This window comes from Xiphophorus hellerii, chromosome 8 (genome assembly GCF_003331165.1).
Source record: "Xiphophorus hellerii strain 12219 chromosome 8, Xiphophorus_hellerii-4.1, whole genome shotgun sequence".
NCBI lineage: Eukaryota > Metazoa > Chordata > Actinopteri > Cyprinodontiformes > Poeciliidae > Xiphophorus > Xiphophorus hellerii.
In genome coordinates, this window is record NC_045679.1 from 24,604,239 (window position 1) to 24,622,067 (window position 17,829).

General features: G+C 41.7%; 2 protein-coding genes across 5 annotated transcripts in view; one reads left to right on the forward strand and one right to left on the reverse strand.

Annotated features, from left to right (window-relative positions):
- The first annotated feature begins 52 nt into the window (after positions 1 to 52).
- Positions 53 to 11,713, forward strand: wdr41 (WD repeat domain 41). Its single transcript, XM_032569174.1, has 13 exons — positions 53 to 430; positions 3,317 to 3,432; positions 4,210 to 4,258; positions 6,120 to 6,239; positions 6,317 to 6,379; positions 7,173 to 7,284; positions 7,417 to 7,479; positions 7,558 to 7,662; positions 8,379 to 8,563; positions 8,667 to 8,788; positions 9,776 to 9,861; positions 10,367 to 10,500; positions 10,600 to 11,713. The coding sequence occupies exons 1-13, from the start codon at positions 383 to 385 to the stop codon at positions 10,738 to 10,740; spliced, it is 1,344 nt and encodes a 447-aa protein (XP_032425065.1). The 5' UTR covers positions 53 to 382; the 3' UTR covers positions 10,741 to 11,713.
- A 530-nt stretch (positions 11,714 to 12,243) lies between these two features.
- The window catches only part of pde8b (phosphodiesterase 8B), a 47,775-nt gene continuing 42,189 nt past the window's right edge, over positions 12,244 to 17,829 (reverse strand). For 3 of the 4 annotated variants that reach the window (XM_032569172.1, XM_032569171.1, XM_032569173.1), the window contains exon 22: positions 12,244 to 15,268. In XM_032569172.1, coding sequence (XP_032425063.1) covers positions 15,159 to 15,268 — 110 coding nt within the window. In that variant the 3' untranslated portion in view covers positions 12,244 to 15,158. The remainder of the gene's footprint in view (positions 15,269 to 17,829) is intronic. The other variant, XR_004340078.1, reaches the window with a different exon arrangement.

Sequence of the window (17,829 nt, forward strand, 5' to 3'; positions counted from 1 at the left end):
TAGATTCACTTCCCAAATATGAATCGTCTTCAGTCTAGTTTGTCCCTGAAAAGCTTCCGTAGTCACATGAGTGGTTTGTTGTGGTTGTGCCTTTTTTTCCCCCTTTCATTTTACACTATGTCGTTTCAATTCTGACTGTGTAATCGTCTCTATTTTGTTGTAATATTACGATTCTTCGGATTCTTTCACTTATAAATCTCCCCATAAGCAAGTCACGCGAGAACGTTTCGGATTTTTCGGTTAGTCTGGTGACCGGTGAGGCATGATTCACCCCGCAGCCTGAGCTAGACACGCAGGGAGGCTGTTGTTGGTTAGGTTTTTTATTGTTTTTACTTTGAGGGAGTCAGTTTACGGTGGCTGTTTCTGGAGCCGCCGATTCGTCATGCTGCGCTGGATTCTCGGAGGTCGGGAGGCGCAGAACTCGGTGGAGGTAAGCTAGCTGCTGCAGGTGTTGTGTCGAGTGTGGTCCCCCCCCCACGAAAATGTGATTCCTCCTCGGTTCTGCTATGTTGTCAGACCTATGAGCTTCTAAATTCAAACAGCGGTAATGGTTGCGAGTAATAACGTTATGGTGCATTCAAGTACACATTACAGTTATTACAGTGTCTACTTTAAAATATAATAAAAATGAATCCAGCTTTTCTTGTCGAATTTCACCATTGTTTTTTTTGTTTTTTTATTCAACGCCTTATAAACAAAACCCTTGACCTTTTCAAGGGTCAATATTCGTATATTAGCTTTGTGACCAAAACACCTGCCTGTTATTATTCAGAAACATTCGGAACTATTTTCACAAGCAGCCAATAAAGCGCTATTCCACTGCAGCTTCTTTCAATAATAAATGAAAAAAAAAAATAATAACGAGGTCAAATTGACTGAATTTGGAATATATTGCGCTCCAGCTCAACGTAACCCAGGAACCATTGGGTTAGCACATTGGTTCCCAGCTAACATCGGGTTTTTAGGGTATTCAGTAGCGAGATACTCACATTTATCCGAATAACTTAAAACTATTACGAGTGAAAGTACCGCACGGTACCTTTACTTTTAGGTGAGCAAAAATATTGTAACACTACGATGTGAATTGAATCGGTGTTATCGTAGAATAAAAGATCGTGGGTGGAGAAAGAGCAGAACACTGAGAGGGAATAGCGTAGCTGTCCAGACTTTTATTCAACCTTCCTTTTTAACAGAACAGTACGGAGCCCCCTAGGGGACATGGGGAATTTTTTTTCTTTTGCGTTACCTCGCAAAACCTTTTGCGTTACCTCGCAAAAACTTTTGCGTTCCCTCGCAATACTTTTGCGTTACCTCGCAATACTGTACTGGTCAGTTATGCAGCATAATTGAACACTGTAAGCCTTTCTTACGGTGGGCGCCGTACTTTCTGCTTTAATATAAGGTTATGTGAGGTTTTTCCGTGAATGTTAGTATCTTTTTGTGAAATATCTGAAGTTTTAGCCTATATCTTTCTTTAGGATAGAAAGGCACCACAAACCTACGATATAAACAGAAACTTTCCGTAAGTCGGAAAGAAATAAAAAATACAACCTAATTTGGACTATTTCTGAGTTATTATCGCGGGTAATAAGTCATCTGACAGTTTTGATTGTGTCTCTGTTGTGTTCGTAATCTGAATGGTTTAAAGGGCTTTCAGTGCCGCTCCATCTTAGCCTAACAGACATAAACACGCAGTAAAAAAAAAATCGATTTTCAATCAGTGTTTTGCACCAAACAGTTAATAATAATAAACAAGTTTTCACGGAGGCTCTGTAAGAGCCATATGAATGAAATAAGTAATTATTGATATGACAGGAGCAGGCGACTTTGACACCTAGGTGTGTCGAAGTGGGAGTGACGTCACCAGGTATGAATGGAAAGGATACTGGCTTTGTGTGTGTATGAGGAAGCGGTGAGCGGGGCGGTCAGTCCTTGCAAAGTTTGGAGCCTGATCATCAAAATGGAATAAATCGATAATTGTGACAGAACAAAGAAGAGGTTTGGAGTTGATTGATACACGGACAGATGAGATTCCCCGAGTTAACCTAGTGCGGCCCTTTACCATCATTAGTTTGTCGTGTTTTTAATAATAAAAACTTGTTAACAGTAAAAACTGTTTGGTGCAAAACACTGATTGAAAATCAATTTATTTTTTACTGCATGTTTATGTCTGTTAAGGCTAAGATGGAGCGGCACTGAAAGCAGCTCTTTAAACCATTCAGACTACGAACACAACAGAGACACAATCAAAACTGTCAGATGATTTATTACCCGCGATAATAACTCAGAAATAGTCCAAATTAGGATGTATTTTTTATTTCTTTCCGACTTACGGAAAGTTTCTGTTTATATCGTAGGTTTGTGGTGCCTTTCTATCCTAAAGAAAGATATAGGCTAAAACTTCAGATATTTCACAAAAAGATACTAACATTCACGGAAAAACCTCACATAACCTTATATTAAAGCATAAAGTACGGCGCCCACCGTAAGAAAGGCTTACAGTGTTCAATTATGCTGCATAACTGACCAGTACAGTATTGCGAGGTAACGCAAAAGTATTGCGAGGTAACGCAAAAGGTTTTGCGAGGTAACGCAAAAGTATTGCGAGGTAACGCAAAAGGTTTTGCGAGGTAACGCAAAAGTATTGCGAGGTAACGCAAAAGTTTTGCGAGGTAACGCAAAAGTATTGCGAGGGAACGCAAAAGTTTTGCGAGGTAACGCAAAAGTATTGCGAGGGAACGCAAAAGTTTTGCGAGGTAACGCAAAAGTATTGCGAGGGAACGCAAAAGTATTGCGAGGGAACGCAAAAGAAAAAAAACTCCCCATGTCCCCTAGGGGGCTCCGTAGAACAGAACCCGTCTCGGGCACACCTCAAAACAAAATAACCAACGAAGAAGAAAGAAACTGCTCCTCTTAAAGGCACAGCACAATTCCTTAACTATGGATCAACTGTAGTAACTGATCTTGTATATAACCACATTAATTCAAAAGGAAAAAATAAATCATCTTACAATATGTTGAAGTATTGCTACTCTTACTTGAATACAATTTTTTGGCTCCTCTACCCACCTCTGCTAAAAAGTCCTGGACTACTTGCTGATGCTGTTCTGCAACAGAGCTGCTATTTATAAACTCTCCTCCAAGAATATGTAATTTGCTAAGATGTTGAGATAAAAAAACCAAAAAAAACCTGTTGTATGTATATATATATATATATATATATATATATATTTTTTTTTTTTTTTTCTCCCCTCAACAAATAGTAGTTTTGAGAGTTCACCACATCATTCCCTCTCTGCCTCTCCTGTGTGTGCAGAAAAGCCCCGTGTTGTGCATTGGAGAGGAACAGCCCAAAAACTGCTTCACTGAGCTGCAGGTGCTGAAAGGACATTTTGACATCGTTCGATTTCTGGTGCAGATTGATGACTTCAGGTAAGCCGACCACAAACCTCCCCCCCCGCCTCCCTCACCCTCCTTCCACTACCACCTTTTTCTCTAACCTCTCCACCCTTGGCTGGCCTCCATCCCTCTGTGATTGAAAGGAGATCCTCACCTACTGCAAACTTCCAGAGCATGACAAGAGGCCCATCATCACCAGATAGCGATTGTGCGCGCAGTAGACTTCTAATGCCGTCCGCGCACGCAGATAGAACGCCGCTGGTCTCTCTTTGTGAAAATAAAAATACAACAAAAAAAAAACAAAAAGAGGCCAAGCAGCAGGCCGGCATGCTACACTGGGTCAGCATAAGTGGTCAGATGGGGATTTATAACGGAGCTAAGCAAGTGTGTATGTGTCAGGAGGTGGGGGTCGCTTTACGCCTGGACTCCTGCGGTAATAATCTCCTCCTCAGGGGCCTGAAGGCTCGCGGTCGGAGGTGTGTGTGTGTGTGTGTGGGGGGGTGGGGGGCAAAGGCCAGAAAATTTCCTCCAGATTGCTTTTGAAAGTCCCAGAAATATATCCTCAACAGTTCCTCTCTTTTCATTTAATCTCTTGTTTCATCAGCTCATCCTGTGTTGATTTTTTTTCTTCTTCTTCTCCTTCTTTGAAAGAAAGACGGTTCGGGGTCAGAGGGCGAGTCGAGTCGATAAGTCCGACGTTCTGTTGGGTTTCCCGACTTTAAGGCGGTGTGGAAACGATCCCCTTACGCAGGGCGGGGAGCCGAGGCGCACCAAGCCGCGCCGCTGATCGCTTTTTTTTTTATCTTCCAGGTTTGCTTCGGCGGGGGACGACGGCCTGGTGCTGGTGTGGAACGTCAAGGTAACGACCCGCAGTCCGAATGAAATATCGGCGACAGTAAATCACAGAGTCCTGCCGAACTATTCACACCTCTAGAACCTTCAGCGCTTGGTTTGTGTAGCAGCCGCATCCTAAAAATCCTCTACATATAGTCATGCTTTTATGTAAGGCACATTTCAGCAACAAGACGGTTTAAAATCTTTCACATCGTAAAAACGTAATACACCGACCAGTTATGAAGCTAGCAATAAACATTTTAATTTGTCAAAGGCCTTCATCAAAACCATAAAAACACATCAATTATGTTGATCAATTTTCCAGTTATTAAGGACCAAAGGCAGCTCTAAACAGGTGATAGTTTTAGCCTTGACTTGTAGGAACTCGGTGTTTCGGCTGTTTTACAGTTTTCTGGAAGCTTGTTCCACATTTCTGATGCATAGAAGCTAAAAGCTGCTTCTCAACGTCTTAAAGTCTATTCTCTGACCTACAGGGAGCCAGTGTGAGGACTTTAGAACTGGTGTGATGTGCTCTGTCTCCCTGGTTTTAGTCAGAAAGGGAGCAGCAGCATTTTGGATCAGCTGCATGTGTCTGATTTTTTTATTTATTTATTTTGAGGCAGACTTGTGAAGAAAATACAATAAACGCAGTAAAGATAAACACGTGGATGAGTTTCTCTAGATCTTGCCGGGAAATTATTTCTTTAATCCAGGAAATGTACTTAAGGTGACAGAAGGCCGAGTTCGGGTCAGAGTCCATCACTGCTCCCAGGTTTTGGGCCTAGCTATAATGACTGAAGCTGCGTGATGCAGTTGATTGACATTTTCACACTACATAACATTCCTGAGGTCTTCCGTCTGGATTTAAGTCCCGTCACAGTACGCAACCTGCACTGCTTATGGGTTTTTAACTACATTGTTTTAGCTACAGGCTCTGGAAATTGCGGGGTCTTGGAATAAATGGATTTAATATCTGCATTTGATATTGTGTAGTATGATGTTTTAATTTTGAGGGAATGCCCTTTCCTGGTTCATATCCTACCAGACAGAACATTCTGTATATTCTATGTGCGCAAAACTTCAATATTCCGCTAAAGTCGAACAAACACAATTTCACAATTGCAGAGTTTCCATTAAAAAAAAAGAAATGCAATTAGAATCACATAAGTTTGTTCACGTGATAAGTCATAAAAAAAACATCCCGCCCCGTCATCATCCTCCTACCACTTCCTGTCGTCTTCTTCGTCTTTCTCGTAACTGATTACATCTGGCTGTTGATCATGTGACTCGTGTGATGCGAAAAAAGTGTTTTTTGTCGCAGGTTTGCAGAAAACCCACTAACTTTGATGTAGCTGAAAAACCTCATCATCCCAGCTACTAAGTCTAAAAACAAATGAGATTAAGATTAAGCAAATCTTTTTCCGAAATGTCAAATCACACAATTTTAAGCTTAATGGAAACGCAGCTTACATTATTCAGGAAAATTTCAACTCTTCCTCCGTTTCCCTTTATCGTGGAGTCCCACAAGGCCCAGTTCTCACCCCTCACCTTTTTTCATTATACCTACTTCCATGGAGCTTTAAGAAAGCACAAATATTCTTGTCATCTTTATGCTGATGACTGTTAGTTATATGTTCCTTTGAAAAAAAAAAAGAAAATATAAAATATTCCACCACTACTATTCGGCCGCGGAGTTCATTTGCAGAAATGGCATAAAAACAAAGAAAAAATGCCTTCAGATACAAAATACTTCTTTCTTTTTTTTTTTTCCAGCTAATGTTTTGTTAACATACAGTAAGGTTGTACCATAACCGAATGTGGAACGGCTGAAATGGTAAGAATACTTCTCTAAGTGTGTCATCATTGTTGTTTTTGGTCTGATTTAGACAGGAGAGCGGCTGCAGGAGCTGAGAGGACACTCCCAGCAGATCACAGCCATCAGCGCCTTCTCCTGCAGCGACGGCTTCACGTCGCTCCTCACCGCCTCCTCAGACCGGAGCCTCAGTGTATCCTCCAGGCCCGCACAGTCACGCAAAGCCTCCTTCACGTCGCCGTTGTTCACGCTCCTTGACTCTGCTGTCAGCTGTGGGATCCTGACACGGGAAACAGAGTGCAGACCATTTCAGACCTGCAGTCTTCTGTGAAGGTACCTGGAAGAGATTCGATAAAAGTGTTTGTTCTTAGCGGGCGCGCCGCTGTGGAGTCAAAAGTCACAACGCGGAGAGCAAAATATCAACTAAATGAGTTAAAAACGGACAGAAAACACAATAGATGGAGGGGAAAATAGTTTCAACGAAACAAATGTCCAATCTAATGGATTGTCAGCTTTTATAAGTTAGCAAGTTTTATTGTGGCTTCCTTGTACTAACACTGGAACACTGGAATGCTTTTAAGGATTGAGATGAACATCTGATCAACTTCAACTTAATCTGTAATCGTTAAGCTTTTAGTCACCTGAGCAGCTGTAAAAATGTAACATGTAGCACTAGGGGGCAGTGTTCTAAATAGCCCACCACTGGTTTAGACCGCCTGGAAATCTTAGAGCCGCTCACTTTTGATAACTTCTCAGGCTTTAGCAAACCTCTCCACCCAGAGGGCATAAAAAACTACATTTCTGTCACACAGTGTCTATGGTTAACAGAAAAGCTGCTTTTGCGTTTCAAGAAGAGTTGAGAACCAAACTGAACTTAAAACAAACGGACCCTGGAACTGCTCGCTGAAATTGACTCTCTAGTGAATTTTCCCCCAGCTATTATTTAAGGTTAAAACCTGTAATTGCCTTTTTTTTTTCTTGATTGCAGATGAAGGTTAATTGCATCATGCGCAGGTTAATTATATTTCTCATCCCTGCAGATGTTCTCTGTGCGTCTTTGGGGTATGTTTCCTGCTCTGATCTCTCTCCCTCTGTGTGTGTGTGTGTGTGTGCGTGTGTGTGTCAGTGTTTGCTGGTGCTGGAGCGGCTGTCTGTGTGGCTCTCCGGCGGGGAGGAGTTGTGCGTTTGGGACAAAGATTTCCAGCTGCTGTGTCACAGACAAAAGCACAGCGACACCGGTGAGAGCAAACGAAAGACAATTTTAAAAAACGTGGCTGAGGAAACGTCGTCCGTTTTGTTGCACCGACAACCGGTTGCCTATGATACTGCTGGTTGAGAGTAAACCAGTGAATGTTTTGGTGTTATTGCAGGAGTCGCTGCTCTGGTAGAACTGCCGAAGAACTGCGTGGCAGCTGCTGTGGATAAAGAGATAGGTGACTGAAGGAGTTGGGTCATGTGTTGTGACGATGCGTCAAAGTTGCTGTGAATGATTGAGTCTCTCTTCCACGCAGTGATCTACAGATTGACCGTGTCATCGGATTCGTCTGTGTTGCTGGATGAGATCTCGCGCTGTTCTGATCACCACGACCAGATCCGAGCTCTCATCAACGTCAACGGTCAGCTTGGTCGCAAAAAAAACCCAATCAAACTGTGAATATGCTTTGAAGACGTACGGAAGCCGAGAGCGGTCGTATTCGGTTTTCTCAAATTATGAAGTTAATTATCTGTTTTCTGGAGATAACGAGTTAACTTCTTGTTAACAGGAGATAATGAGTTAGCCTCCGGCTTTCTAGCGACGAGTTAATTTCCAGTTTTCGAGTTAACATGTTCGTTTCTCATTTTCTCGAGATAATGAGTTAATTGTCTGACGGTTTTCTCAAGATAACTGGTAAATTTCCCCTTTTCTTGAACTAACGATTTAACTTCTTGCTAACTCGAGATAATGAGTTAGCTTCCCGTTTCCTCAAGATGAGTTAATTTTCTGATGGTTTTCTCAAGATAGATTAATTTCCTGTTATCTTGAGATAAAAAGTTAATTTTCCGTTTTCTTGAGATAAGTTAATTTGACAATTTCTTGATATCAGTTAATTGTCCGATGGTTTTCTCGAGATAACTAGTCAATTTCCCGTTTTCTTGACATAACGAGTTAACTTCTTGCTACCTCGAGATACTGAGTTAATTCTTCCACGAGTTAATTTCCTGATGATTTTCTCGACAAGAAAGACGGAACGTTAACCCGCTCCCGCATTCCGTAAAGCTGAAACGTTTCCTGTCTTGCTTTTGTCTTTTGGATTATTTTTATTTGGAGAATTTCTGGTTTCTCGTCCCCCAGACGGGATGTTTGCCAGCGGGTCCCACTCGGGCGAGTTGATCCTGTGGGACTCGGCTAACTTTTGGAATGTGGCCTACGAGCACATCCTGTGGGAGGAGTCTCACCCCAGCAGCCAGACGGAAATCAGACTGGCCGCTCCCAAGCCCAGTGAGATGTCCATCCAGCACCTGACCTCCAATGGGAGGGTGAGAGCAGCAGTTGCGGCAGTGCGCCATATTTCATGGAGGGGACGGTTTTCTTAAGAGAGAGAGAGAAAAACAAACAAAACAAAGTGCTTTTATTTTGTAGCTGATCCTGGCGGCTGTGGGCAGTGGGCTGTATGTGTACGACGTTGTGACCAAAGCTGTGGTGGCCTACAGGAAGGCCGCACACGACTCCAATGTGCTGCACACCATGCTGCTGTCTGACGGGTACAAAGCTGCACCTTGTCTTTGTTCATTAGTTTATTCATTTATTAATTACTATTATTGATACTTGATTCAATTATTGGTCTTCAGCCAAATGAGTTATATGAATAAATCTGAAGGCATTCCTGAAATGTAGATGAAGACTGAAAACGCATCAAACCATTACGCTGCTGAAATCAAGAGGATTTTTGTTTGGTTTAAAGTGCAAGTATATTATTTCTAATATACTTCAAAACTAATTTGCAAGTATCACTTCAGCAATATGTAGGAGCTTGTTTTGGGTCAGTAGTTCTTTTATATACATTTAAAGAGTAAAATACACAGTTGTAACTCCTGAACCCCTCTAACTGAAATTCAATTGTTTTTAATATTTGCTCTGATCTTTTATGTATTTTTTTTAAACAAATGCTTCTCTCTTAATTCATAGTTTGTTACTTTAATTTTGAACCATGTCTGTTTACACCTGGAAAAGAGTTTATTATAGGCTTTGTACATAATGTTTATTATAGGCTCTACTAAATCATAAAATGTTGAAGTATTTTGTAAGCATTTAAATGAACATAGTGTAACACACTTTTTGGCCACACGAGGGAGCTGCTGCTCTAAACCTGTTTCATAGATTTGTAGCATCTGTGAAAATCACGTTCAGGTTTTTGGGACGTTTCTTCAATCAGTGATTAATACAGTCACAGGCACTTTCTTCTGTAAAAAAAACCCAAACAGAAATATATGTACAGAAGATCTGAAAGGTGTACACCAGTTCATATTCTCGTGGGATTTTCTTCACATTTGCTCATATACGTCGTTTTACTAAAACCACAGTTTGCAGAGATTCTACAAAGGATCCAAAGGGTCTCGGTTTACAATCAGCCAGGAGAAAGAGGGGAAAAAAATGTAGACAGTCATCAATGATGACTGGAATAGGAGAACAAACTGAACTGTTCTCGATGGCTGCGTGTGTTTGATGGTGTGTGACACTTCCTGTTTCAGTGAGCTGATGTCGTGCTCTGAAGACGGCAGCGTGAGGATGTGGGAGATCCAAGATTTACCTTTGGCTGCTGAACCTGCATCTGCAGGTTTACACACACACACCCCCACACACACACACAAAGTCGTATTTTCATGACTTGTGGGGACTTTACATTGATTTCCATTCATTTTCTACAGCCCAACCCTAACCCTACCCCTAACCATCACATACCTAACCCCTAACCCAAAAACAGCATTTCCCCTCATGGGGAACAAGAAAATGTCCCCATAAGGAGCGGTGGTCCCCACAACCTCACATTGTGGGCAGAAATAGGTCTCCACGAGGATATAAAAACCTGGTTCACACACACACCCACACACACCATACAGAACACTTCATTTTAGCTCTGGTTTAAGCGTTACACAGTCCTTAAAGTTTTAGGGGGGACTAAAACACTTTTCAGATTTTCATTGCTTAAAAATGTGAAATTATGTCTTAATTTTTCTGCAACTTCCAGAAAATTGCTAAGTGATGCTAAACTGTCACAAATTCCCAAAAAGTTGAAATGTTTTGCAGTATTATTGCAAATAATCCTTTTTGTTTTCTAACAGGATTCTTTGGTATGTGGACTTTTGGACGGTCGAGCAAACAGCCCGGTCCTCAGTCAAAGAAGGTCCTGGAAATTCCCAACCTGAGGACACTGGAGCTGACCGGAGATCTGATTGGACACTCGGGAGCGGTCCAGGTACGAACCCGTGACATTTTAGACATGACTGACGTTCTGTAGCACAATCTAGACGGCGGCGGAGTTCTTCAGCCGCCAATGCCAGATTTCTTCTTTCAGATGTTCCTGAGCTTCAGGGAGAAGGGCTTGGTGACGTGCTCGACGGACCACCTGCTGATTCTGTGGAAGGACGGGGAGAGGCAGTCCCGGCTGCGCAGCCAGGCGCTGTTCCAGAAGCTGGAGGAGAACGGAGGACTCTGAAAACGAAGCCTTTAGTCAGAAGAGAAGGATGACTATCGTTGCCTCGCACACCATATGACTGCAGACTGACGATTGCTGTTTACATTCATTGGTTGGCTAGTTATTTTTTTATTGAGGAAAGTTCATTAATTAAAGTGAATGAAAATGGTTAAAAAAAACTTATTGCTTTTCTTTCCATCATTGTTTGAGATCCATAGAGCTGAATCCTGTTTGAGGTAAGAAAAAAAAAAATCCCTGTAAATACAAATTTTAGCATTTTTCTTTTTCAGGGTGTCCATGATTCCTTAAAACGTTTTAAAGCCACGTATTTAAATTTAAGGCATTAAAATGTCTTTAATTCATAAAAATGTAAGTTGGTCTTAACGATAAGAGTCACAGATCTTAAATTTTGTTGCAGCAGAACTATTTAATCTCATGTCATTTTCTGTCAGCCAAAGGTTGGAGTCGGGCGCAGACATCTTAACTGCGTTTATACTCCAGGCAAAAAACATTGAAGCTAAAACCTTTGTGTGGAGTTGAGGTTAAGAGAATTTGCAGTGAGAAGCCACTGTTGAGACCCATAAACAGAGCCCAGAAATATCACAATTTATGCTGGACTTGATTATAATACAGGAGAATCTCCCATCCTCCATTTAGGTCTTAAATTTAATTCAAGGTGGCATTAAAAAAAAGTCTTCAGTTCAACTGCAGATAGCCTGTTCTTAAGCCCAGTGTTAAGAACAGGCTTAACAACCTTTAAGTGAAGATTAAGTGAATCTTCATTTAAAAGATTCACTATTAAATGAGTCTTTTTTTCTTTACAGCTTACGCTGGTGAGTTATGGAGGCAGCTGCCAGAATCCTGCTAAGTTGTTCTGTTTTTATTAAGTGCACCAATCAGTGCCAAATAAAGCTCGCATATTAAATGTCACACTTTGTAAATGTGATATTGCATGTTTATTTATTCATGAAATAAATCATATTTCTCAAACTGATTGGATATCGTTTTGTTTTTTTTCCGTTTAGTTACGCAAAAACAAAGTTTATAGTTTATTTTCTGTTTACATTTGATGATGTCCAATAGATATAGTTCCCGTTTTTACCTGGATCCGCTCCGGCGCTGCTTCTTGTCCTCTAAACCAGTGGTGTCAAAACTATGGCTGGAGGGCCATTTGCAGCTCTTGGGATTATTTTGTGCCGACACCAGGTAAAGATCTTCATATCATCTGTGAAACATGGATGAAAGTGCCGTGGTTTTGGCGATGCCTCCTGGCTAGCTCGCCATAATGAACTCCAGTATGAATTCTACCATGAGTCAGATTGTGATGGTGAAAAATGTGAAACCGTCTGCAACAAAATGACACCTGAAGCAGGACTGGATGTCAGTGTATCCACCAGAACTTTCATATCTTTTGCTTAAAAAATTAAGCAATTTTGAACATGGAGGTTAACTGGTTAAAACTTTACCAGAGGGAAACTAAAAGAGTAGGTTCGACATCTGCATTGGTGCCAGTGACGTAGCCACTTCATAGTTAAATAATGCTTTATTCATCTCTCACAATACTTTTTTTGTTTGACAGAAAACATCAAAAATAAGACATAATGTGGCGAGAGAAAAATACACAAAGCTTTCAAAACAATCAGCCATGGCAGAGTTTAGGAAGGTGGAGCGTAAAACTTACACTATTATGCAAGAGGCAGTAAAATCTTTAAAAACACAGTACAATTGTCACGGGCAATAATAATAATTTTTTCAAAAATAGATTTTTTTCAACTCTACATATATATATACCACTCTCTGATGATGGTTTTCATCTATAAATGGTGCAAAGCTCAGGGTTGGCACGGCTGTCACTGAAGGCGAAGCTGTCTGTGGTTCTGCCGGGCTAAAAGACACAGAATGCATGTTGCATTCAAGTAGCGGCTGCTCAGTGGAAAAGGCATGGCTGTCTGTGGTCTAAAATCTCTCTCTCTCTCTCTCTAAAATTTCTAGTTACAGGATAGCAAAAATATCCACTTATGGCCGTGAAACAATCCGAGCTGGACCCGGTGTTTCAGGTCGCTGTATTTTTGGACACGATGGAACGAAATGTGAATAACGGGAGCACCGACTGCAGCTTTCTGGCCGATCAACTATCTTTCATAGCCTGACCTGCCGATTCCAATTTTCACCAATTAATTTTGTCTGAAAAGTCACTTAATATAGCAACAAAGTCGCTAAGTTAGCAAACCGTGACCTGATGTGGGGGTCGTCAGCCAGGCTGCGCAAATGGGGGCGATTTTTAGGTTTTTGTGGCAGTAGATAAGATCAATTTCGCATTTAAGTGTCTTTGGCCAATTGCCGATCTCCCAAAATTGAGGAAATCGGTGCCGAATCATCGGTGCACCCCTTAGTAAATAAGAAGGAACATTAAAAGCGAAGCAAGGCAAATGAAAACCAGCGTGTTAGCTGAGTATTTACATGAACAGCAGGTGCATCAAGTAGTTTTACAGTGCGGCACAAGCAAAGCACACCCAAACAGCGACACACGACAGGATTAAGGCGTTTTCGTAAGAAAGTGATCATCCTTAAAGTGACAACAAATACAGTGATGTTGGACAAAGTTGTGTGTGTGTGTTTTATTTAAGTTGTTTGAAACCATGAGCAAAATGAACCAACAAATGCAACCTTTTAGTTTAAAACCCAGGACGTCTGTGACGGGACGACTGAAGACCATGAAACAACGTCGCAGATGTGTTTTCTTTTATCCTAAAAATCACCCAGTACAATTATGGCTTTTCTTGTGATTCACTTTGTATAGAAAGCAGGAGCCATTACTATGAATATGTTGTAGTGTGTGAGGAGAAAAGTGAGATATAAGGCACCTATGAGGGAATCTTTGTGCCTTTGGTTGATTCTGCAGTGTGTAGCTGTGTGGCTGCAGCCCAGAGGATCACCATCACCGCCATAATCTCCTCTGGCTGCTTAAGTGGTTGCCAATACTTTTTCAACTCAAAGGGACCAGAAAATTTGCGTATCTGTAAAAAACAAAACAAAAAAAAACAACATGTATGAATAAATGTCCAATTATAGAAGAAGTGATTTCTTGCTCACATTTAACTGCTGGTTTGATGTGCAAATCTTCGTTATGTCCACCAGAGGGCATACGTACCATATCTGTGATTTGATCAGGTTTTCTTCTCTCTTTTTTTTGGTGTCTTTTTATAAAAAAACTCAACTGATTTTTCATTGGTCGTGTTTACGGCTTCAGAGATCTTACTGGGTAACAACTCATGGGTCAGACTGAGCCACGTCTGTTTGTAAAGACGTGTGACAAATCAGAAAATAAATGGCTGAATGTTCTCAATGTAACAATTGAATTTGTTTGGGGGGTGAGGGAGCTCTATGAGGTCAATTTCCTCCCCAAACTACTAAAATAAAAGTTTTGTCCACATGAAACCTGCTCAGATGCTCACAGTTCATTTCTACAGTTTGTGTCGCAAAGCTAAAAGTTCGACATTTACCCCGGTACAGTGCATTCTGTTCGTTGAAAGCATCTCCATCGTCCACATCGGCTGCTTTCACACACATTAAAGACGGGAAAGAAGCTAAAGCTGCAGATTCTATCTTTTTTTCTCAGGCTACATGACCTTAAGACGTCCGCAGAACAGAACAGCCCTTGGTTGTCAGGTTTTATCTATGAGGCTGAACTATCGGCGCACCCCGCTGCTTCCAGAGATCTGTTCTTGGAATCTTCCTTACGACACTCTTCCTGCTCAGGGCTACTGGGGATGCTTACAGTTTGGTCCCATATATATGTTTTTATTGTTTTGTTTTTTTTAGATATTAAGGATGAATAATTCCAGCTGAGCACCTTCACAAGTCTGTATCGGACGTTTTAGAGATGCGAACTCACATCTACGAAGAAGTACAATCGCTAGAGATGCTCACCTTTTAGCCAAGCACCTCTTGGTCTCGTCGCTCTTTTGGAACCACACCCAGATATAAAATGACAAGGTTAAAAGAAAATAATAATAATAATAGTAAAAAGTAAAGAGCAAAACGGAGCTCGAAATCCAAAGGTCTTGATTTGCTAAAGTGCAGATTTCCGGAGTGTTACACTGTATGGTACAGATTGTCAGGTGAGCCGCGAGGTCCAGGCAGTTTCAAAGAGGCGCCAGAAGAAAATGCCGGATGACAGAAATTCGGGCTGCCAGATGAAAACTTGTTTTTTCTTTTCCCATGGCGGTGGAACACCATGTTCAGTTGGAACGAGAAAAGCGTCTGAGATTGAAGACGGGATCAGCGCCACAGTGCTCGTCAGTCAGCGATCTCGTTCCTCTCAGGCAGGAAATTGGCCCCGTTTTCTCGCCGTACGCGCTACTTTAGCGCTGCGGCTGAAATGACTAACTGTTTTAGCGTCCGGTCAGGGTCACGGTGCCAGAGAGGAGAGCAGGAAGTCAGGAGGGCGGCGGAGGACGCAGGCTCTTGCACTTCATGTCGTCCAGGTTCTTCCAGTACTTGTAGTTCTCGGACAAATGCTCCATCAGGTTGGGGAGGCTGGCAAAGGCTGCAGCACACAAAGCAGGAGTTGATCAAATATTCACCAAATCGTATTGACACAGGTGTACCATCTGGTGCATTTAAAAGGTAGTTTAAACTTACTAAACACCAGCTAAACCAGGCTGCTAAATATCTTTTAGTCAACACACTCTTCCTTTCTCTCAAGTTACACAATGCAGATGCTCTGTCTGCACTGATGAAGATTTTCTCTGTTCAACTGCTCGAAATATCTCCAACTGACAACCATATAATTTACTTTTTCAAAGAATTTGGCTAATAACTCAACTTAACACAGACCACAGTTAGTCCGCCTTACTCCGACTGCAGTTCGCTTGCCTAGAAAGTCCAGTTCGGTTGGTGAGGTTAATGCACAATCCAACTCATCTGATGTGGACAAAAACCTCGGTTTGGCCGAAGTGAAATCTGGTGCAGTACCAGTGAATGCCAAGTGAACTGGAGACCGCTTTTGAAGCAGGTAGCAGACCTCGCTCCTGACCAAAAACAACCAATCAGAGCCAGGAGGAGGGTTTTAGCGCTGTTAATCAACCTCATGTCCTCACTGCTAAATGTGCTAATGGTGGAGAAGCAACTTACAGTTACAGAAGAGTTTCTCTGCCATCATTGGTGGCTAAGCTAACTAGCCTTAGCTTTCACAACAGGCTACACCGATGGAGAAAAGCTGTAGCAGTAGCAGAGAGCAAAGGAAGAGGGAAAGGGGGGTAAAAAGTGCCACATGAGATTGTGATTGACAGAGCTAAGACCCGCCTCTTGCCTCTGATTGGTTGTTTCTAGTTAGCAATGGGAGAAGGCAGAGGAGCTGGATTTTTTCACAGTTTATCTCACACCATCTGCCACGCCATCGTTTCAACACACAAAAAAACCAAACATTGTTTATAAAAGCTACTGTACATATTGCAGTCTTGAGGGATGTGTCAGTATTTCTAGGCTTCTGGTGTCACCAGTGGGTATGTGGTTAACTGAAATGTGACTCAGGGCTGTGACTTTGCTCTCATTTCACACAGATTCAACATACTATACATACAACAGAAAATTTCTCTAAAAGAATTAGGTGATAACACCTAGCTACAAATGCCCTTGCTGGCCTGAAAGGTCGAGCTCATGCATGGCGGCTAACAGTTCGGGGCTGACGGGTTCAGGGGTGTCCGTGTCTCTCCTTCCTTTCGCTCCGCTGTGTGTACGTTCCCAGTGCTCTCTCGCTCGCTTGTTTACATCCTGGCTTCCGGCTCGCCGATGGCCCGCGCTGCATCTGTGACCCCTGACATGAACCGACAGCGACCCCGGTGGGTCGTATGCGCCTTGTGTTTATGTGTGAACCGGAGTCCCCTCACCCCAGATAGAACTTTCCCAACTACCCCCCTTCCCCCTCCTGTGACACTCTCCCAGTTTCTCCCACTAGCGTTAGAAGTCTTTCCGTGACATCAGAGCCTCGCTGATCGTAAACAGTTTTCCTCTCGGGGTTCATAGGAACAGGGAACTTTAGTAGGAATAAGGAGCTAATATAAGGAATCTATTTCCTTTCCAATCCTTTTAGCGCTGATGGGTTGGTTTCATTCATTCCGTCTGAACTGTACTTAGGAGGTCGAGCTTGGCCGAGTTCTGTTTCCATTAAAATATGACTTCAAATTCCTCTATGTGCCACCATAAAGCCATCCAAATTTAAATAGCACAAAATTATTTATCCCTCTGTCAGATTTACGTTTAGCATTGTTTTCACAAAGTTTGACAGGTTGTCTTGGTTACGTCACTGTTGGAAAAGAGGTTTTAATCTGGTTTAGTTTTTCCCTGGTAAAATAAATGATATGTTAAACTAAATTCAACTATTGAAAAGTAGCATCAATTTAGTAAAAAAAAAAAATTATTTACATTTATTAAAAAATAACAAGTTGGAAATTATTTCTACCTTTCTCAATAATCACTGGAAAGTCTTTTTTTGCCAATAAAACAAATGCTTCTTGTTAATATGTTTGTCCAGCTTTTCCATGTTTCCACTGGTATTTTGTTAATTTACCCGTGGAGATTCAAAATGGCGTCACCTTAAAGGAACGTTAAAGAGTGGCTGCTGTAGATGCTCAGTTTTTCTTTTTTTTTTTTTTTTTTTTACATTTTAAACATTTTTAAACATTTCCAAACAGAAAACGTTTTAGGAATAGGGAGATTTTTGGTGAGGACTCACCTCATTTGGCTAAAATGGACTGACAGCCCATAGCAACAGGTGGGGGAGGGAAAGTGTTTCTCTAGTAAAAAAAATTAATTAATTAATTGTTTTAAACCTTGTTCTACTTTGACACCTTAAACCAGTCCATGAGCAGAATCAGTTCTTATTTCAGAGTAAATCTGCTAAACATTTGCTGGAAGCAGCTTGTGGCCAATAGAGGAGCATCGAGAAGCAAACAAGAACAAAGCGTTTTTTAGCGCATGAGAATGAAACTGATGGTCTTCAGGGAAACGGCTGGAACATGTGAGGAAGAGCCACGAAGCTGATTTTCTCCAGAACGGGGAGAACTTTATTTCTTGGAAAGCTGTTGCTGACTTTCAGTTTTTAGGAAC

Bases quoted from the DNA above. Each gene is read 5' to 3' on its own strand.
- wdr41 (XM_032569174.1), top strand. From the start codon at position 383: ATGCTGCGCTGGATTCTCGGAGGTCGGGAGGCGCAGAACTCGGTGGAG. The intron at 431-3,316 runs GTAAGCTAGCTG...CTGTGTGTGCAG, and splicing joins AGGCGCAGAACTCGGTGGAG to AAAAGCCCCGTGTTGTGCAT. The intron at 7,285-7,416 runs GTGAGAGCAAAC...GTGTTATTGCAG, and splicing joins ACAAAAGCACAGCGACACCG to GAGTCGCTGCTCTGGTAGAA.